The 23457-nt window shown below is 35.4% G+C and overlaps 2 protein-coding genes across 2 annotated transcripts; one reads left to right on the forward strand and one right to left on the reverse strand.

The window, feature by feature from the left end:
- Positions 1-11811: 11811 nt before the first annotated feature.
- LOC123882850 lies at positions 11812-13060 on the forward strand. Its single transcript, XM_045931484.1, has 2 exons — positions 11812-11851; positions 12409-13060. Exons 1-2 carry the CDS (start codon positions 11813-11815, stop codon positions 12919-12921), a joined length of 552 nt encoding a protein of 183 aa, XP_045787440.1. The 5' UTR covers position 11812; the 3' UTR covers positions 12922-13060.
- A 1362-nt stretch (positions 13061-14422) lies between these two features.
- On the reverse strand, positions 14423-17078 carry LOC123886458 (protein FAR1-RELATED SEQUENCE 11-like). Its single transcript, XM_045935773.1, has 4 exons — positions 16761-17078; positions 15852-16295; positions 14787-15694; positions 14423-14706 (listed from the first exon to the last, which is right to left on the reverse strand). Exons 1-4 carry the CDS (start codon positions 17076-17078, stop codon positions 14673-14675), a joined length of 1704 nt encoding a protein of 567 aa, XP_045791729.1. The 3' UTR covers positions 14423-14672.
- Between the last annotated feature and the right edge of the window lie 6379 nt (positions 17079-23457).

A 23457-nucleotide genomic window follows, 5' to 3' on the forward strand; every position in this document is an offset into this window, starting at 1 on the left:
GAAAAATGATGAAAAGAATGATGAGAAGGATGACAAGAAGGATGAGAAAACTGATGAAAAGAAACATGAGAAGAAGGATGAGAAGAAGGATGAGAAGAATGATGAAAAGAAGGATGGGAAGGATGACAAGAAGGATCAGAAAACTGATGAAAAGAAACATGAGAAGAAGGATGTCGGATGTGGAGCTGATGAGGGAAATGTTGGTAAAAAAAGTCTAAGGTATAAAGCATCAGTTAAAAAAAGAAACAATACTGCAGATGATGAGGAAGCAGATGATGGGCAAGGACCACAACCACCACTCTCTGTTACACAAGAAACAATACTGCAGTATCCACAGTATTTTGATCCATCATCAGAATACTGTGAAAATGTTGTTGTAGAGTAAGAATCAACAGTTCCTTTATATGAAATGATTTCATTATACTAATAGATTTTTTTGAAACAGATATACACAGGACCAGCTTTTAAACATTAAAATAGCTCTGAAACCATTTAATTATGATAATGGTTTCGGTGTATAACACTATGAAACCATTTAACTAGAAAAATGGTTTCATTAATTAAATTCTCCACAATTCTGCAAAATAACAGCTATGGCATTTATTTGGCAGGGCAACTCCGTTAAGGACGGTGTTGGTTGATGAAATCATTGACTTGAGTCAAGCGGACACTGTTAAGCCAACTAGAATGAAGAGGAAGCATGAAAAGGAGGATCGCACATATCCTGAACGTAGACGAGCTGTGAAGAAATCAAAGTACCTTACAAGCCCATATGATACTGCTGTCTACGAGTCAACTGCAACTAAATTGCAGAAGGATATATGCACCTATGCATGGAGCAGTTCAATTGATGAGTAAGTCAAAATCATTTTAAAATATTGTGATTAGAATAGGTGACTACAAATCCTAACTGCTTGATAATTATATAGGGAGGAAATACTCTACTGCTCCAAATCACATGACTTCACACTACAACGGAAAGAGTTATGGACTCTAAACAAAGATGAATGGATCAGTTGCTTTGTTGTAAATAGTTGGGTAAATTACTTGAATTGGAGGCAACGAAAAGGACAAATGACAAGGCTTGTTACACAATATATCAATTATGTACGGATTATATTCCATGAATATTAATAGTTTACTTACTTTTACGTTTTTTTGGAATTGATTTTACTCATTTCATATAAACAGCAATACATGGAAAGACCGGATGCACTGGAAATGGAGCAACCAGCTGCGTTCAAAAACTTCATTGCAAGACTTAAATGGTTCAAGTTGTTGGAACAAAATTGATTTAAAAATGTTTGCCCCTAAATCTATAAAGGTTTTGATGATAACAAAGTATTAATTAACAATTGAATGGACTAAAAATTTATTTTAAGTGCGCAGATATAAGCTCTGAGTGAAGTTCAGAGGATGTGAATTCAGAAGTTCACAAGCGCTCAGAAGATGTTGGACTTCAGAAGATACAACATTCAGAGGATGAAGACTTCAGAACTTCTTGTCTGTCTACAAGCTTCATCAACCTCTGAAGATCTCTTTGAAAGCTGTAAAGATTCCCTTTGCTAGTCAACTCTTCTACCAATGAAGAAAAGGACCTTTCAAGTCTGATCAGTTCAGCTACCTCTGTTTTGTCTGTCCTCTTTTGAGAACGTGGGTCTTCAGGTTTGTTAGCTGAATAAGGAAAGTCTTCTCTGCAGTAGTCAAAGTACCTGAAACTCTTTCTTAGTTTTGGATACAACCAAACTGCATCAAGACAGGCTGCTTGAAGACAAAAGATTATCAACTCCAACGGCTCTTTTTGCAACGACTCTTTTCTAGTGGTATATATACTAGAAGATTCAGCTACAACAACATATACAATTATCAAGATTTGAACGTGCGCTGAACAAACTCTGAACTCTGTGATATACAAGCTCTGAACCTCTGTTAAGTGTTTTTGCACTTTAGTCAAATACTCTGTACTATTTGTATTTGCTCTCTTTAGGTTCATCTAAGAGCATTTGTATATTTTCATATACTTTATTATTCTTGAGAAACTTAAGCTTGTGTGCTTAAGTGTGAAGTCTCTTGCTTGTGTGCTTGAGCATTGTTGAGAAGTCTCTTGCTTGTGTGCTTGAGCAGGTGTAATCTTGTGTGATTATAGTGAAATCCCTTGGAAGTGCAAGGGGACTGGACTACTCTCGTTTTGTGAGAGGAACCAGTATAAATTGCTTGTGTGATCTCTCTCTCTCTCTCTTGTTATTATTTGTGTTATTTATTCGCTGCGAACGTAGTTGAGTTAAGAACTTGAAAAAGTTTTAACTTAGCTAAAACACAATTCAACCCCCCCTTCTTGTGTTTTCACACCTTCAATTGGCATCAGAGCACCTGGTCTGTTACTTTCACTTAACAGTGAGACAGTAAAGATCTTGTGAGAACACTATGTCTGGAGGAGACGATAGTAGCACTAGAACAACCGGTGAAGAGGCCAGTGGAGCTGGTGGTGGTCCTAGAAATGCTTTTGGTTTTGACTACTTGAGTAATGAATCACATGAACATAGTGGCAACAGAAAAGCCCCTATATTCAATGGTGATGCATCATTATTTGAGTGGTGGAAAGAGAGATTGTATAGCAATATTACTGCTATTGATCATGAGTTGTGGGATTTGGTTGAGTTGGGAGTAACTTTTGAAAACTTAAATGAACATGGAAGGTTGTCCATTGAGCATAGAAAGTTACTCACACCAGCTAACTTAAAAATCTACACTAAGCATCACAGAGTAAAGGACATTGTTGTTGGTGCTATTAGACATGAGGATTATGTCAGAATAGAGAACAAGTCTACTGCTAAATCTATATTTGATTCTATGTGTGCTACCTATGATGGTAATGAAAAGGTTCAAGAAGCTAAAGCTAGTCTTTTGATAAGGCAATATGAACTTTTCACTATGCAACAAGATGAAAACATTGAGACTATGTTTACAAGGTTTCAAATCCTTGTATCTGGTCTTAAAGCTCTTAAGAGAAGTTATTCAACCTATGACCATGTTCAGAAGATTCTGAGAAGTCTCCCTATTGCTTGGAGACCTAAGGTCACTGCAATAGAGGAAGCTCAAAATCTCAAAACTCTGAGTCTTGAAGCTCTGATAAGCAATCTCAGAAGCCATGAGATGGTTCTGGATGCTGACTCAGAAACTAAGAAGAAGTCCAAGTCAGTGGCTTTACAGTCAACTAAGACTACTTCTAAGGCTCTTAAGACTCAGCTTCTTGATATTGAAGAAGAATCTTCTGCTGATGGTCAAGAGGATGAGATGAATGAGGATGAGTTTGCTTTATTTACCAAGTTTCAGCAATGGAACAGATTTAACAAAAGAAACTTCAGAGGTAACAGCTCCAGAAATTTTGTCAGCAAAAAGGATGATCAGAAGAACTGCTTCAACTGTAAGAAGCCAGGACACTTTATTGCTGATTGTCCAGAAATGTCTGCTAAAGACAAAAGCAAAAGATACAGCTCAAAGAAGCAACAATTCAAGAGCAAATTGAAAAAGAGTCTGATGGCTACTTTTGAAGAGCTATCATCTGAGGAAGAAGTTGAGGAAGAAGAAGAGGCAAATCTAGCCCTGATGGCTTCAGCTGACTCAGATGCAGACTCAGACGATGAATCAGAATCAGAATCAGATTCTGAAGTAACTGATGAGGTATTTTCTGACTGCTCTAAATCTCAACTTATAACTGCACTTAACAAGGTCATTGAGAAACATCTCAGAGTGTTAAGTAAACAAAAAATTTTACAAGAAAAGCTTAACACTCTGACTGAACAAGCAGAACATTTTCAAGGTCTATATCAAGAAACTCTGAATAGAGTAAATGACTTTGAAAAGGGTTGTGCTGTTTGTCACAAACCTATTGATGAGCAGGAAATAGCTCTTCAACAGTTTGTGCATCTCAACCTTGGTAAGAGCAAAGCTGCTAATCTTGTTTATAATGTCATGAGACATAGAGGAGAGGGAGTTGGCTATGAATATGGTAGAACATATTCAAAGCTAAAGACCTATCCCAAAAAGGTTGGAAAATCTTGGGTTTACTATGTTGTACCTCAGAGTGAAGAAGGAAAGAAATTTGGTACTCTGGAAGATGAGGACAATAATCTGAGAGATTTGGGAAATGACAACTCAGAGGAACCAAGTTCCTCAGGATCTGGGAAGAAAAGCTCAGAAGATAAAAGCTATTCAGAACTTGACAGTATTAGTTCAGATGTTCTGAAAGTTTCAAAATCTGAGGCTTCAACTTCTGGAACCAGAGGAATTCTAGTTCATGAGAAAAGTCAACCTAAAGGCTCAGAAATTCTTAAAAGAAAGTCAAACCTCAAACCTCAGAGGCAACATAGGACTAAGGTTATTTATGATTCTAGAGTCAGTAAATATAACCAGTCAAATCAATGGACTGGTGATAAATACAAACTCTGGAAGCATAAACAATCCAAGTCCTGGAATAATAACAGAACTCAAACTAAGAAACATTTTCAAAAGAGTTATTATTCCAAACCAAAATCTTTCTCTCACACTCAACAACACAGTAAACATTTGTGGACTAACAAGCGTGGACCCAGAAGATGGGTACCAAAAGCTGAAATTATGTATCATTCAGATTTACCAACTAGGAAAGGATATGTCCTACCTAGAGTATGGAAACAAGTCCTATGCAAAGGAAGAAGGGCTTATGTCCTAGACCAATGGCTGACAAGCTCTCAAGTTAACAATCAGAACTTGATAAATGAAGAGGAAGAATATTGGGATGACTTTATCATTAACTGTGATAAAGAGTTCCATCTTAGTGATTAAAGTTGTTTCTCATACAGCCTGCCACTCAAAGAAATATCATGAAACACTCATGGTATCTGGATAGTGGGTGTTCAAGGCACATGACTGGTGACAAACAATTGTTTTCCAAGCTAACCATGAAAGAAGGAGGTTCTGTTGGCTTTGGAGGAAATCAGAAAGGAAAGATAATAGGTACAGACTCTGAACAACCAAGAACTGAAGCATCTGCTGAACCTGATGTTGATGAGTCTGAAGATGATGAACCCCCAAGAAATACTTTCAAATACAAATCATCACATCCAGAGGAACTGATACTAGGCAACAAGGATAGTCCAAGGAAGACAAGATCTCAACTGAGAAATGAGGAATCATTAGTTGGTCTTATCTCAATGATGGAACCTTCAAAGATTGATGAAGCTCTGAAGGATGATGCTTGGATTGTAGGTATGCAAGAAGAGCTGAATCAATTCCAAAGGAATGATGTATGGACTCTAGTGCCTAAACCTTCACACAAGAACATTATTGGAACAAAATGGGTATTCAGAAACAAGTTGAATGAACAAGGTGAAGTGGTAAGGAACAAGGCTAGATTGGTTGCACAAGGTTATAGTCAACAAGAGGGGATTGACTATACTGAAACCTTTGCACCAGTTGCTAGACTTGAAGCAATCAGGTTACTTCTATCTTATGCTGTTAATCATGGAATAACCTTGTATCAGATGGATGTTAAAAGTGCCTTCTTAAATGGTTTCATTTCTGAAGAAGTGTATGTTAAGCAACCTCCTGGTTTTGAAGATGTCTCAAACCCAGAACATGTTTTCAAACTGAAGAAATCACTGTATGGTCTGAAACAAGCTCCCAGAGCTTGGTATGATAGACTCAGTAATTTCCTTCTTGAAAAGGGTTTTGAAAAAGGAAAGGTTGACTGCACACTCTTTAGAAAAACAACCAAAGAAGACATTTTAATCATTCAAATTTATGTTGATGATATTATTTTTGGTTCAACTAATGCTTCCTTGTGCAAGAATTTTTCTAAGATAATGCAGGATGAATTTGAAATGAGCATGATGGGAGAGTTGAAGTTCTTTCTTGGAATTCAAATCAATCAGAAGAAGGAAGGAACTTATGTTCATCAATCAAAATACACTAAAGAACTTCTGAAGAAATTCAATCTAGATGACTGCAAGATAATGAATACTCCTATGCATCCAACTACCAACATGGGCAAGTCAGATGATGAAGGAAAAGTAGATCAAAAGGTCTACAGAGGTATGATTGGTTCCTTACTCTATCTGACAGCCTCTAGACCAGATATTTTATTCAGTGTATGCTTATGTGCAAGATTCCAGTCAGATCCTAGAGAATCTCATCTTACAGCTGTAAAGAGAATCTTCAGGTATCTGAAAGGAACAACTAATCTTGGACTTCTCTATAAGAAATCCAATGATTATGTGCTAAATGGATTCTGTGATGCTGACTATGCTGGAGATAAAATTGAAAGAAAATCCACAAGTGGCAATTGTCAATTTGTTGGTGAAAACCTTATCTCCTGGGCTAGTAAGAGACAAACTACTATAGCTTTGTCTACAGCAGAAGCAGAATACATTTCAGCAGCTAAGTGTTGTACACAACTACTCTGGCTAAAATATCAGTTAGAAGATTATCAGGTAAGCAGTAACAATATTCCTTTATATTGTGATAATACTGCAGCCATTCATTTATCTAAAAATCCTATTCTACACTCTAGAGCCAAACATATTGAAATTAAACACCATTTTATCAGAGATTATGTTCAGAGAGGCATTATAGATATTAAGTTTGTTGATACTGAAAATCAATGGGCTGACATATTTACTAAAGCCTTACCTGTTGAAAGATTTGATTTTATTAAGAAACATCTGAACATGTTTTCAATCTCTGAATGAAAATTTTTCTTGGCAATTAAAGTGTAAGAAGTTAAGTATATCAGAACTTATGATTCAGATCATCTGAAACACAAGATCTGAAGTACCTAACTCTGATAGCGAATTTTAAATAACTCAGAGGCTCTGAACTATTTAAGTGGGAAACGTTTAGTATTCACTGCTGAACAGTTGTCCATTAAAATAGCAGTTACCAAGTAATTTTCTGCACGTGGTCTACGTGTGTCAGGTAGTGGGTGGTTAATGATGATTTTTGGTATTCAACTTTCTGTCAATTAGCGTAACTTCCCAAATTTGCTATTTTCGTGTTAACTGTGTGCATTTAAATAAAACTTACACAATACACTTGCACACTATTCACTTTCACAACCTACACTTTCATATTCTCTCTAAACCTCCAACAAACTTTCTTTCTCTCTCGTTAGTTTTTCCAAACCTTACCCTAATCTCCAACAATGGCTGGTGCTTCGTCTTCTTCATCAAAGATTCCTCCGTTTATGTTTAGACATCTTCAGATTGTTGGGAATGAAATGGAATTCCCAGAATCGCAACTATCGTTACTACCTGAGAAGATGGTCGACTTTGACAGTTTGAAAGAAAATGGGTTTGATGTGAAGCCGTACTTCTCTGCTCAAGGATGGAACAAGTACTTCGATATGTTGAATGGTCCTATCTATCCAGATCTTTTGAAGAAATTCTGGATGAAAGCACGAGTTTTCTCTAAGTATGAAGCTAAGCAAGAAGAACTTGCAGCAATCGAAAGAAATCCTAGTCTGAAAGGAAAGTAAATCTGGGTAAATACTTCTTTGAGAGGATCTGTGAAGCCATCTTCCAAAGCAAGTCTCAGAGGAAAACAACCATTGTTTATCCTAGATTGCTTTCAGATCTTCTGTTCCAAGGTCACATTGTTCAGAATCTGAAGAAGTTCTATCCAGAACTTATGGCTCAGAAGCTCTCGCCAGAAGTTCTGAATGCAAGCTTCTTAACAAAGATGCATTTAATCAACACCAAGCTGGTTCAACCTAAACAGGAATTTAGAGTTCGTCTGGAAGATCGCCTATATGTGGATGGATATCCAGTTATCTCAGAAGCTGATGCTGAGCACATCATTCAGGACTATTTGGAAGAGCTCAGAAAAGAAGGATTCGTTGTTGACAGGAGTATGGTTCCTCCTGCTCCAGCAAATCTGTATAATCCTTCTAGGAAGCAAAAGAGAAAGGCTGGAACTCAAGAGGATCTACCCAAGCCAGATCTTCTGGCTCAGAAGAAAGTTAAAGTTGAACAATCTATGGCTGAGAAAAGGACTAAGAGGAAGCATGAAGAAACTACAAACAAGGCTGCTGAAGGAGCTTCCAAAAAGCCTATTGTTGTTGAGGATGACAGTTCATCTGAAGAATCTGAGTCTGAAGATGAGACTGAGTCTGATGAAGAGACACTTGCTGAAAGACTTCGTAGAAGACCTGTTCCTGTGTCTAAAGATAAAGGTAAGTCTACTAAGTATGTCTTTAATGAAAATGAGATTGGGATAGGTTACACCAAACCTCTCAGAACTGTTTTACCAACCTCTGATATTCCAACCTCTGATAACCCCCTATCTGAACTAGAAAAACACCTTAGTCCAGACCCTCTTAACAATCAAACTTTCACCCAGAAGCCTTCATCACCTCCCAAACCTAAATCACCTCAACCTCAACCCCAAAAAGAAACCCCTACCATTCCATCATCTGAACCAAAATCACCTATTCCTGTCACTAAACCAATCTCTCCCACAAAACAACCCTCTCCACACAAATCTCCTGAACCAACAGCTGAACACAAATCTCCTGAACCATCTCCTGACCATATTTACCCTGAATCCACTTCTGACATCTCATCATCTGAACCAACCCCTGAACCCCATCCTAATCCAAGTACTGAACATGCTTCTCCTGAGCATATTCACACTTGTGCTCCCAAGCCTTCAGACGCAGAAGTTGTGATTATTGACAACCCTGCTACTGAAACACCTTCTCTCTCTACCATTCCCAATCCTTCACCATCATCATCCAACCCTTTTGGTAATCTATCCGCTCAGTTTCATGAAGACTTAGTTAGATTATCTTTGCTTAAGGACAGGTTTCTAGTTTGTCCTTCTGATGTGGACTTGGAAGTTTCAAGCATTAAGGCAAGGATTTGCAATGCTTTGGATGGTGCTGCTGAGAAAATTAAGGCTGAGATTGGAAGAAGAGACTTGGATGTGATAAGCTTCATGAGGGAAAGTCTGGCTAGGGCTGAATTGAAAAGGTTAACCATGTTCAATCATGCTGGATTTGAACTTGCTAAGCTGGAAGCAATTGCTGCTGTTGAACACCGTCTGAACGCTTTCAAAGTCATCTGGATAGACTCCAAGCTGTTTCAGAGTCTTGAAGCTCAGAGGTCTGAGTCTGAAAGGTTAGAAGAAGCTGCTGCTAGAGTTGCCGAGTTGGCAAATGAGCTACATAATGAGGATGCCACAGAAGAGGATGTACTGAATGTGCTGAACCAGGATGATGTCCTGATGATTGATTACCCAGAGGAAGGTGAACCCTCTGATAAAGGCAAGGCACCTTTGGTTGAAGAACAAGCGACTTTAGTTCAAGATCAAGCTCCTGTTGTAGCTGATCAGCTGCAGATCTTTCAAGAAGCTCTGAGGGAGCAGCAAGAAGGTTTGGAAAGGCAAAGGACAGCTCACCTCAACTTGGAATCCAAAGTGGATGGTCTGGTTTCCAACGTGGGATCTTTGAATGACAAATTCGACCAGCTCTTAGCCTTTCTTAAGAAACCCTAGGATTCTCTGCACTTGTTTTAAGTTTTCTTTTTATTTTCTGTTTATCCTCTGAACAATTTTTTTTAAGCTATGTTTGCTTTTCTTGATTATGTGGTTTGTCATTTGTTTTGTTTGTTTTGCTTGTGCTATTTTTATTGTCTTGATAAATAAGAACATAAGAACACAAGATGCTTTTTAAAACGAAAATTTTTTATTAATGCTCTAACCATGTTGAGTACATTGGTAAAAAGAAAAAGAAAAAGACAACCTAATCCTAATCAGATGGATAATACTCAGAAGAAATCTCAGATTTCTCCTCAGCATCCTCTGATGAAATTTCTATGGGATCTGGGTTTTGCTCTTGTTCTTCTTCTTCTTGTTCCTCTTCTGGAACATAGCTAGTCAAGAACTCAACATAGTCAGCATCATCTTCATTCTCCTCAGCTTCAGAATCTGATGAGATGATTATTATCTCAGCCTCTTGTGGTTTCTTGTTGTCTTCTTTATCTTTCTCATCGTCTTCGCGTTTCTCTTCGTTCTTCTTTCTCTTAAACTCAGCGATGCGTAAACTAAATCTTTTCATTATTCCTACCTTCTCTTGCTTCACTTGTTTATTCTTGTTTTTACGTGAAGCAGGCATGTTAACTTGTTCCTTTTTATAAACCTTTGAGCGCGTTGGTTTTCGTTTTTGAAATTAATTCACCTTTGTAACAACCACTCTTCTTCTTTGACTGTCTTGATTATATAAATTTTTTTTACTTTTTGATAATGACAAAAGGGGGAGTAGTTACGCATTAATTGATAAGTGATAAGTTCAAAACTGAAACCACGTTTTTATCCTTTTATCTCGCTTTTATCCGTTACTTTTAAGTTGTTTTACGTACTTTAATACGGAGACTAAGTTAGTTGAAACTAAAATAAATTTCATAAGTAAGGATAAGTTAAGAGTGCAATTTTAACTTAGCCTTATGAGACTTAGGGGGAGAGCTTGCAAACCTCTCACTCTGAAGAAAGATATGAAACTTGTTTTATTTCAGATTATCTTAATCTTATACTAAATTAAAATATCATGGATATAACTTAAAGTTTTGGCTTTAAGGAGTATCAATCTTAGGGGGAGCTTGCAAACCTCATAAACCTAAGAGAAACATGATAAGTTAATTTAACAACAATTGTCAATTAATACTATTGTTTGTCATCATCAAAAAGGGGGAGATTGTTGGAACAAAATTGATTTAAAAATGTTTGCCCCTAAATCTATAAAGGTTTTGATGATAACAAAGTATTAATTAACAATTGAATGGACTAAAAATTTATTTTAAGTGCGCAGATATAAGCTCTGAGTGAAGTTCAGAGGATGTGAATTCAGAAGTTCACAAGCGCTCAGAAGATGTTGGACTTCAGAAGATACAACATTTAGAGGATGAAGACTTCAGAACTTCTTGTCTGTCTACAAGCTTCATCAACCTCTGAAGATCTCTTTGAAAGCTGTAAAGATTCCCTTTGCTAGTCAACTCTTCTACCAATGAAGAAAAGGACCTTTCAAGTCTGATCAGTTCAGCTACCTCTGTTTTGTCTGTCCTCTTTTGAGAACGTGGGTCTTCAGGTTTGTTAGCTGAATAAGGAAAGTCTTCTCTGCAGTAGTCAAAGTACCTGAAACTCTTTCTTAGTTTTGGATACAACCAAACTGCATCAAGACAGGCTGCTTGAAGACAAAAGATTATCAACTCCAACGGCTCTTTTTGCAACGACTCTTTTCTAGTGGTATATATACTAGAAGATTCAGCTACAACAACATATACAATTATCAAGATTTGAACGTGCGCTGAACAAACTCTGAACTCTGTGATATACAAGCTCTGAACCTCTGTTAAGTGTTTTTGCACTTTAGTCAAATACTCTGTACTATTTGTATTTGCTCTCTTTAGGTTCATCTAAGAGCATTTGTATATTTTCATATACTTTATTATTCTTGAGAAACTTAAGCTTGTGTGCTTAAGTGTGAAGTCTCTTGCTTGTGTGCTTGAGCATTGTTGAGAAGTCTCTTGCTTGTGTGCTTGAGCAGGTGTAATCTTGTGTGATTATAGTGAAATCCCTTGGAAGTGCAAGGGGACTGGACTACTCTCGTTTTGTGAGAGGAACCAGTATAAATTGCTTGTGTGATCTCTCTCTCTCTCTCTTGTTATTATTTGTGTTATTTATCCGCTGCGAACGTAGTTGAGTTAAGAACTTGAAAAAGTTTTAACTTAGCTAAAACACAATTCAACCCCCCCTTCTTGTGTTTTCACACCTTCACAAGTACATGGATTGGAAGAAAATTGACCCTACAAGTCTGGAATACGTAAGTCCTTCCCCGACTATTAGTTGCTTTAATTATGAAAAAGTCTATTAAATGTCAATTGTGTATAATTAACCAAACTAATAGGTTAATTATTGAAGTCATTTAACAACACTAGTGGTTTCGTTGCATATACTAGTGGTTTCATTGGATATGTTATACAATAAACCATTAATCTTGTTAAATGGTTTCAATAAGCTATACATTGAAACCATTTGTCTTATTAAATGGTTTCAATATCTTACGGTTTAGTCTTATGGTTAATTAAAGGTAATCTTTACCAAGTTCTAATAAATACATTTAAGTAATCATTTCTGGTTATGTTAAACACTTGCAATTGTAGTACCTTCTAATTAAAATTACAGTTTAGATGTGGCAATAAGTAAGTACATAAATCATTGCTAATAAACCTTAGATTTAGGGGCTAGCTGTGAGTCTTCTGATTCAGGGGAAAAAAAGATGTTTATTCTTGTTTCAGGCAGACTTCCAGTTTGAGTTATATGCTCAATTTTGTTCCATTTTTTTAAGCATCCTAATATATTTTGTGTGCTTTTAAACAGATCATGACGCCGGTATTGATTGGCAATCCAGGGAGTCATTATGTGTGCTTTGTTGTCAATTTGAAAAGCCACAGATTCCAATTCCTAAACAGCATGTATGGAGATAAGTTGAATTTGGACCCACCAAATATATACAAAAAGATGTTTGATGTATGGTTGAATGAGGTGAATGCATTTCTTATAGGATTGTATACTCATAAAAAAATGCCATTCCCTTTCCACTTTAGCAAATTTAGTTGGGAATCTCCAAAAATGCCAACTCAAATTGATAAAGACAATTGTGGAGTATTCTGCATGAAGTTCCTTGAAGAATGGCAAGGTGACCATTACACCCAAATGGAGTCTTTCAAAAATTGGAGCCAACTCGGAAAGCGAGACAAAATTGCAAGGGTGATGGACTTAAGAATTGGGATATTGTCCACAATTTTAACCGACTCCAGCAATTCAATAAGACACAAAGTGGAAAAGAATGCAACTTCTTACTGTGAAGAACTGACTCAAAAGCTAGGATGATGTCTGAATTTCTGAATTTGAATTTCTGGATTATGTATAACTAATGTAGTTGTTTCAGATTGAGGTTGTTTCTGAATTTGAATTTCTGGATTATGAATTTGAATTTCTGGATTAATGTATAACTAATGTAGTTGTTTCAGATTGAGGTTGTTTGAATTTACTATTATTTTTTGCCACTTATAATTAGTATTTTCGCTCTTTTTGATAGCGTTATACACTGAAACCATTAGTACAGGTAAATGGTTTCATAGCGTTATACACTGAAACCATTAGTACAGTTAAATGGTTTCATAGCGTTATACACTGAAACCATTAGTACAGTTAAATGGTTTCATAGAATTATACATAATTTTAGTATTTATTTTAACTACAACCATTATTACATGTAAATGGTCCTAATTTTAAACCAGTAAACAAGTCCTCTCTCTCCAACATCAACTTTATCGATAGCCATCTTCTGAGATGGAAGACCTGACTCTGAAAGCCATTTCTCAAGAGAAGTTGAACTTTCAAGTGAATCAGTTTCACATCCCCAAGGAATAGTTTCCATAAATGGTTTAGTTTGAGTTGCAGATACAACAGAAACATGGTTGTTTCTTCGTGAGAGAGGTAGTTGACAGAGACCTGTTCTGTGAATTGTTGGGTTGAAAGCAGGAATAACAGTGGTTGTGTTGGTGAACATCATCATCATTCTCATCCCTGAAGCTTCAACCATGACTGTGTTTGTTTCAGTAAGCAAAAAATGTTACCTTATCTGATGAAAATCTAACTTAACACAACCCCATGCTATACTGTAGCTAGAATTCTGCTGCTATGATACTTTGAGTAGTTGTTAGAATACCACGTGGTCCTAATTTTAAACCAGTAAAATGTTACTATTATTTTTTGCCACTTATAATTAGTATTTTCGCTCTTTTTGATATATTCTGAACCTCTTATATCTTCTCTCTTTTTTGTCATTAAAATATATAACTTTTTCCTTTTAACTATGAAGTTAATGAAACCATTTTTCTAGTTAAATGGTTTCATAGCGTTATACACTGAAACCATTAGTACAGTTAAATGGTTTCATAGCATTATACATAATTTTAGTATTTATTTTAGCTGCAACCATTATTACAGTTAAATGGTTTCATAGCTAGTTTAATGTTTAAAAGCTAGTCATGCTAGTCATGGGTATATCTGTTTCAAGAAAAACGTATTAGTTTAATGAAACCATTTTTCTAGTTAAATGGTTTCATACCGTTATACACTGAAACCATTATTACAGTTAAATGGTTTCATAGCTAGTTTAATGTTTAAAAGCTAGTCATGCTAGTCATGGGTATATCTGTTTCAAGAAAAACGTATTAGTTTAATGAAACCATTTTTCTAGTTAAATGGTTTCATACCGTTATACACTGAAACCATTATTACAGTTAAATGGTTTCATAGCATTATACAAAATTTAACAGCATACCAAAACATTAACATCATATTTATATTCGGCCGATTGAAAAAATAACACTTGAACATATTATGATACCAATAAAACAAACTTTAACATCTCATTACATCAATTAAAGAGAACTATAAGACTAGTTAATGAAAAGCAACTTAGTACTTTTATCCAATGATATAGTCAACACTATATCATTGTATTATAGCTACTACTCCCACTACTAAAACCACACCAGAAAACATGAAACACATCTCTGTTGAATTACTATCATCACTTTTATCCATTACATCCTCGAAGCCTTTTTTGACTATTAATTAGATGAATTTCTCCAGCCCTTTTTGAACCTATCATAAGAAAAACAAACAGTCAATATTAGCATTGAAAAAAAACAACAATTCATTCTTTTCATTCAAGTAAAACTTACACATTAGGTGATTCATTAGGCAACATGTCATTATGTTTCCTTTTGTTTGGACAATTCCGTGTGTCATGGCCGGTTGCACCACAATTCGGAAAAAGACAATGGCGAATCTTGGTTGCAGCTTCAACTCCTCCTTTTGGCCTTGATCGTTTTGGTCGACCTTTGCTTTTGGTTCTAACTGGATTTCCAACATCACATTCATCATTATTTGAAACAACTTCAACTACTACTTTTGCCTTTGAACCTTTTGGTCGACCTTTGCTTCTAGTTCTAACTGGAATTCCAACATCACATTCATCATTATTTGGAACAACTTCCAAACCAATTTGATCTTCATGACTTTCGGACATTCCTTTTATCTCTCGGATAAGATCCTCCAACCCTTTAGTAGCAATTTGTTTCCGTTCTTTTGTTTTTAAAGATTCATATTCAAGACATTGAATCAGAGAATGAAACTCAGAAGAGGAGACATCATTGTTGTTTACTATGTGCCTAGATCTTGGGATCAATGAACTTTCACGTCTCCATCGAAAAGGAAGATACTTTGAAGGTATGTGAAAATAATTTTTCATTAGAAGCACTCGAATAGCATGCCTGCACAATATTCCAGAAAACTCAAATTCCTTACAAGAGCAACGAATTGATTCTTGACCTTCTATCCAAGTTACAAGACGACCTCCATCATCTTTGGTGTGATGCTTCACAATAAAAGAGCCACTGTTTGTTTCAGTTGCAGCGTATTTTGTAGATAACTCAATCTCAATTTGAATCAACCCAAAAGCATAAGGTGTGAGTATAGATGCAACATGTTCCTCCATTGGAAAACTTGTTTTAAGTAGATGATTATGATACTTTTGACGCATTCTTGCTTCCTCTCCAACTTGATTCCTAATTTGGACAGCAACACCAACCTACCAAAAATACAACAATAGTTGAGTAAGATCATAACTTAGTAGGATCATAACTTTAACACCAATTCAGTACTTTTATCCAATGATATAGTCAATACTGAAACATATTACTTGAGTAAGATCATAACTTGCATAAAAAAAAAAGTTAAGTTCATACCCTAGTAATAAAATCAGTCAAACTTGTTTTGGCATCCAAGAAGTGTTTTATATATGAATTTATCGATTCCGAACGTCCAGTTGTTGTCATCCCAGCAAAAAAAAAGTCCTTCAAATAAGGTAGAGCCCATCGTTGGCGAAGAGAATACAACAATTTAATATGTATATCGTTACTTAGACCAAATTGTGCAACCATGGATTTCCAATATTGTTCAAAATCATCTTCACAATCTAAATGGTACACCTTGAAAAACTCAGATTTAAAGTCATTATATCTTGCACCTAATACAAACGAAAACCAACTTGGCAACTTTGCCAAGATGTGCCATATGCAAAATGCATGTTTTGTGTTCGGAAATTCATTTGCAATAGCTTCTTTAAGCGAGGGATCTTGATCTGTAAGAATTGTTTGTGGATTCTTTCCTTTGACAAAAGCTAGGAAATTCTGAAAATATTGAAATAAGATATTAACAGTCAAATTTCAGAATTGAAACACAAATCTAATTACTCTTGTACACTGAAACCATTACTCTTGTAAAATGGTTTCAGTAAGTTATACATTGAAACCATTTGTCTTGTTGAATGGTTTCAGTGTACAATTGTGATAAAAGGTTCAGACAAACTTCCACTAGTTGAAAGAAAAGTCAATTTAATGAAACCACATCCCCATGTGGTTTAATGAAAGCCAGAATTGAATAACAAATCTAATTTAAATAGATATTTACCTTTAAAGCCCATGTGAAGGAAGAAATCTTCTCATTTCGTAATAGAACACAACCAAAAAAAACTGAATTCCCATGATTGTCAACTCCAAGCCATATTCCAAGTGGCATATCATAACGATTTATTCGATAAGTAGTATCAAAGACAACCACATCCCCGAAAGATTCATATGCACGGATTGAATCACCAAATGCCCAAATAATGTGTTCCAACTACACCTTGAAGCTTTCCGTTTCCTTTGACTTTCCAGTTCATTAACTTTGACTGGTTTAGAAACCCCGGATCGATGGCAAACGAACTCTCTTTTGTAAACTGTTTGTGGATTTCCCTCATCAGTAGTGTTTCTATAAACGTGATGACGTCTAATTGAGAAACCACTTCTTTGTGCAAACGAAGAGTAAAAATTATAAGCATCATCATCACTATCAAATATTTGAGGGAAATCAACATTTGTAAGAAGTTCAATTTCATCAGTATCAACTTCATCCGGTACTTCAGTCGACATGTCTAATCTTATAGTTTAAATCTGAACATATCAAAGTAATAACATATCAATTCATAACTCAAAAATCATATGAACTCAAAATCAGCACAAAAAAAACCATAAAACAGATCAAATAAAATGCATCAATTATCTGAAACCATTATACCATCAAAATGGTTTCAGAGTACAACAATCTGAAACCATTCTACCATCACATAATTTCATAAAATCAAAATAAACGCACAATTTCATAGTTCATGAAAAATAAACAGGAGCATAAATCATGCACATATAGCAAACGAAACGCATGTATGATTGTTGCAGAAATCACATAGATGATTGTTCATGAGAAAACAAACAGGAGCATGTATGATTGTTGCAGAAATCACATAGATGGAAACGAAACACATAAGTTTAACTAATCAATATAGCAAACGAAACGTAGTAATGAAGTGTTGAAGATGAAATTGTGATGGTATGCGTTCATGAACTATCTATGTGAATGATGATGTTGAAGATGAAAACATACGAATATTTGGGATGGTGATGGTGATTGCACAACGATGAACCTTGGTGTAGCTTGTTCAACGATGGTGATGGTGATTGCACGATGATGAATACGATGATGACGGCGATGGTGAATAGTTGGGTCGCGATTTGGGGGCGCGTGAGGCGCGTTGATTTGAGCTTCTACAGTAATCGTGTTCTGTAGAAATGGGGGGCGCGAAAAGAAGAGCTATGGGGGGCGCGCTAAAAAAAACAGTTACAATGACATCACTGCCCTTCTATATCCTTCTAATTAATTAATAGTTATTGGGGTATTTGTGTCTAACTCAAAAGGTGCACCTTGCTAACTTAGACCTAACTAGGGTCTAAGTTAGAAAACCCCTATATATATATATATATATATATATATATATATATATATATATATATATATATATATATATATATATATATATATATATATGGGGGCTGCTAACTTAGACCCAGTTGGGTCTAAGTTAGCAAGGTGCACCTTTTGAGTTGGACAAAAATATCCATTTTTTAATTTTTTGGAAGAATAGAGCAACAGGGGCATTTCTGTAATTTTACGCAACAGTACACGCGCCCCCCACTTCTTTTTCCCCCCCTAGGACACGTGGCAGCGTGTGATTGCACAAAATCAGCGCGCGTGCATCACACGCGCCGACAAACGCGCGTCTTGCTTGCTGGATGACGCGGAGAGAGAAAATTCTGAAAAAGCAGGCCACGTGTCATGATATGATTGGCTGCGTTAATTTTTTTCCATTTTATACTTTAAACTCGATTATTTCGTCGTAAATTAATTTTTTATTTTTTACTTTTTATACCAAAATTCATAATTTTTTTTTTCTCTACAAATAGAGACTTGGTTCGTTTGATTTGGACACCGAAAAAAAAACGCAATTTTTCACTACTTTAAACTCGATTATTTCGTCGTAAATTAATTTTTTATTTTTTATTTTTTATACCAAAATTCATAATTTTTTTTGGGGTTTTCTAACTTAGATCCTAGTTAGGTCTAAGTTAGCAAGGTGCACCTTTTGAGTTGGACAAAAATACCCATTTTTTTTTTTTTTGAAACAATAGAGCAACTGGGGCATGTATGTAATTTGCATCATAAAAATACCCTTTTTTTTTTTTGAAACAATAGAACAACTATTACATTTTTTAAATTTCTTCCAAGTTTCGACCTCATTTTACGTGCGAACGCCGATTTCAAAAACTAATACCGGAAACCTTTGTAAAATTGAAAAACGATCAAAATCCATATAAGGAACGTCGAGTTTCGTTGAGTATTGAGGGAGATCGAACCGGGTCAAAAACCGGGTCGCACGACCCGTTTCTGCATAAAACGGGTGGGAGGGACGATGAACAGTGCGCGTCGCCCACGCCCACTCTCACCGGCGGCACGTGGGGGCGCGTGCGGCCTCAGGGAGGCTCTATTTTATTTTATTTGTTCATAATAAAATAGTAGATAATATTCTGGAAATTTTGGTATATTGTTTGAAATTTTTGGAGACCCGAAACTATTTTTAGTTAATTAAATGAGTAAAAAGGTAATTAAAAATATTATAATTCCATAAAAAATTTCCAAAATTTTATGTAAAGTACTATGAATTATTTAGAACCCTCTTGTGTACCTCACTCTCCCTAGTTCAAGTCATGAAATTATTTTCACAAATTCCGCTGATTATTTAAAACCATTTAACAAATAATAATAATAATTTCATAGATTTGTACTCTGAAACCAATTGTTTTTTTATTTGTTTCTAATAAAATATTAGATAATATTCTGGAACTTTTGGTATATTTTATGAAATTTTTTGAGACCTGAAACTATTTTTCGTTAATTAAATGAGATAAAACGGTAATTAAAAACTATTGTTTGCTTCTGAAACCATTTAGCTGGAAGAATGGTTTCAGAGAGTTATACTGTGAAACCATTCTAGCAGTAAAATGGTTTCAGAAGCAAACAATTAAAAATCAACTCCCCTGAAACCATTCTATCAGTGAAATGGTTTCAAAGTACAACGCTCTGAAACCATTGTACCAGCTAAATGGTTTCAGAATGGTTTCAGAAGCAAACAATTAAGAAATTACTCACTGAAACCATTCTACCAGTAAAATGGTTTCAGAGAGTTATACTGTGAAACCATTCTACCAGCTAAATGGTTTCACAGTATTATATAAAGATAATTAAAGGTAGTGAAAAATTGAGTTTTTTTTTTTGTGTCCAAATCAAACGAACCAAGTCTCTATTTGTAGACAAAAAAAAATTATGAATTTTGGTATAAAAATAAAAAAATAAAAAATTAATTTACAACGAAATAATTGAGTTTAAAGTATTAAATGAAAAAAAAAACACGCCAACCACCCAGCAGTTGACACGTGTCCTGCTTTTTTAAAATGAAATTTTCTCTCTCCAGGCGCAGATCTAGTGTGGTGCACGCGCTGGCTTATCATGGAGATGGATGATCTGGACTGTCTGATTGATCCGACAGCCATGATGAGATCATCTCTTGGCCGTCTGATGGAAATCAACGGTCTGTAACGGTGGTCCTGCGGTAGGCGCGCGACACTGGATCAGCGCCAATATGTTTTTTTTTTTTTTTTTTTAAAAAAAAGAAAGGGTATTTTTGTCCAACTCAAAAGGTGCACCTTGCTAATTTAGACCCAACTGGGTCTAAATTAGCAGCCCCCATTTTTTTTTCTCTACAAATAGAGACTTGGTTCGTTTGATTTGGACACAGAAAAAAAAACCCAATTTTTCACTACCTTAATCTCATTTTTCACTACCTTACATCAACTCACTGAAACCATTCTACCAGAAAAATGGTTTCGGAGTACAAATCTCTGAAACCATTCTACAAGCTAAATGGTTTCAGAAGCAAATAACTAATAATCAACTTACTGAAACCATTTTACCAGCAAAATGGTTTCAGATTACAACTCTCTGAAACCATTCTACCAGATAAATGGTTTCAGAAGCAAACACAATTAATAAATTACTCACTGAAACCATTCTACCAGTAAAATGGTTTCAGAATACAACTATGTGCAACCATTCTACAAGCTAAATGGTTTCAGAAGCAAATAACTAATAATCAACTTACTGAAACCATTCTACCAGCAAAATGGTTTCAGATTACAACTCTCTGAAACCATTGTACCAGATAAATGGTTTCAGAAGCAAACACAATTAATAAATTACTCACTGAAACCATTCTACCAGTAAAATGGTTTCAGAATACAACTATGTGCAACCATTCTACAAGCTAAATGGTTTCAGAAGCAAATAACTAATAATCAACTTACTGAAACCATTCTACCAGCAAAATGGTTTCAGATTACAACTCTCTGAAACCATTGTACCAGATAAATGGTTTCAGAAGCAAACACAATTAATAAATTACCCATTGAAACCATTCTACCAGTAAAATGGTTTCAGAATACAACTATGTGCAACCATTCTACCAATTAAATGGTTTCAGAAACCATTCTGTCCAGTTTACAGTTTCCGCAGGTGTATCTCGAGCGTGGCGATCCTTTCTGCAGCTTCTTTGGCTAGTTTGTGTTTGGGTGATATGGACAGAGAGAAATCATCGCCTGTTCAAAGGCTCAACAGACACACCTCATCTTTTGTTGGACAAGATCAAGCTTTTCTCCTTTAGGTGGTTGAAGCCGACGAATATCACGTTAGCTTCAAACTACCATAGCTGGTGGTCTAGTCCTTTGTTATGTTTGGGCCTTGTATGATTTGTCTGTGCTTGTATTTGCATTTCCTTGACTTTAGTGTAAACTTTTGTAGTCTACCTTGGTACGTCTTGTGCTGGGAAGACTGTTTGTGTTAATATATTCCATTTTGGCTTCTTCAAAAAAAAAAAAAAATGGTTTCAGAAGCAAACATTAGTTTTTAATTACCGTTTTATCTCATTTAATTAACTAAAAATAGTTTCAGGTCTCCAAAAATTTCATAAAATATACCAAAAGTTCCAGAATATTATCTGCTATTTTCCTGGTATAATGGTTTCAGTGAGTTGGTTGGGTTTACAACACACAAGTAACGTATTTAGTAAACAATAAAATGAGATTAAGGTAGTGAAAAATTGCGTTTTTTTTTTGTGTCCAAATCAAACGAACCAAGTCTCTATTTGTAGGAAAAAAAAATTATGAATTTTGGTATAAAAAATAAAAAATAAAAAATTAATTTACGACGATATAATCGAGTTTAAAGTAATGAAAAATTGCGTTTTTTTTTCGGTGTCCAAATCAAACGAACCAAGTCTCTATTTGTAGAGAAAAAAAAATTATGAATTTTGGTATAAAAAATAAAAAATAAAAAATTAATTTACGACGAAATAATCGAGTTTAAAGTATAAAATGGAAAAAATCACGCAGACCCATTCATATGCTGACACGTGGCTGCCTTTTCAAAAGCAAAATTTTCTCTCCAGCTTATAATCTAGTGTGGCGCAGACAGGATGATCTGATAGATCAGGATGATCTGGGCTGTCTGATGGATCAGACAGTCTTAATGAGATCACATCTTGGCTGTCTGATGGAAATCAACGGTCTGTAACCATGGTCCTTCCGTACGGCGCGACACTGGATCCACGTCTATTAATTGTTTAAGAAGGTGGGGCGCGTGTTGTTATGTTTTTTTTTATGTAAAATTACAGAAATGCCCCTGTTGCTCTATTCTTTCAAAAATTAAAAGAATGGGTATTTTGGTCCAATTGAAAAGGTGCACTTTGCTAACTTAGACCAAACTAGGGTCTAAGTTAGAAAACCCCTATATATATATATATATATATATATATATATGGGTAATTAATTATGAAGGCTGATTCATCTAATTGGATTATTTGAATTTATTAAAATTCTTGTCGTCCAAAAATACACAGCAGATTTTTTTTTGACGCATAAAAATTAGATATTTATTAAAATGAATATAAGTTTTTTTTTTTTAATGTCTGGAAGAAGAATACAAGTTGATAATCAGCTAACAATTGATATTTCATCCAAAATAAAATAAAATAAGAAATGCATCATATTTATAGAGATCGATAAAGTTGACTAGATAGACCTTAACTTAATGCTAAAGATTAAAGACTATGTGACAATAGAATAGAGATTCCAATTCAGCAAAGTTCGTCTTATTTACATGTTTCGAATCATGCTATTTCCATCTATGAAATATCATAACAAGAAAAAATAATTACCAGTTTCTTAGAATTGTGTGTTAGGCCTAACTCGACCTTATAAAACTGACTTATAAGGTGTGGTCCTCTTGCTTATAAACACTACACATTCAGGCCATTTCGTAACCGATGTGAAAATCTTAACACACCCACTCACGCCCAACATTATTGGGTTTGATGCGTGGATATAAACAGTGGGTAGCCCGAGAGCGAAACCCTGATAACAAGTGGTCCAACGGATCGCGTAGAGGCTCTGATACCAACTTAGAATTGAGTATTGGGCCTAACTCATCCTTACAAAACCGGCTTGTAAGGTGAGGATAGTCTCTCGCTTATAAACACATATTCAGGCCATCTCGTAACAACATGTCAAATAACCAATTATCCAAAAAACTTAAGCTGTTAGGATAGAGTCACATCAATGATTTTATATTATTTCTAACGCCTCATCACGCTAGAGCCCACTTGGGCTTGAAGCGTATATAATGGATAGGTCCACCTACCATGTACTTAAATTCCATTTTTTTTTAATTAGAATGTGAGGGGAGCGGGGATCGAACTCTGGACCACTTAGTCATAGAGGCTCTGATACCATGTCAAATAACCGATTATCGCAAAAGGTTAAGATGTTAGGATAGAGTCACATCAATGATTTTATATTATTTCTAACATAG

Source organism: Trifolium pratense, linkage group LG5 (genome assembly GCF_020283565.1).
Source record: "Trifolium pratense cultivar HEN17-A07 linkage group LG5, ARS_RC_1.1, whole genome shotgun sequence".
NCBI lineage: Eukaryota > Viridiplantae > Streptophyta > Magnoliopsida > Fabales > Fabaceae > Trifolium > Trifolium pratense.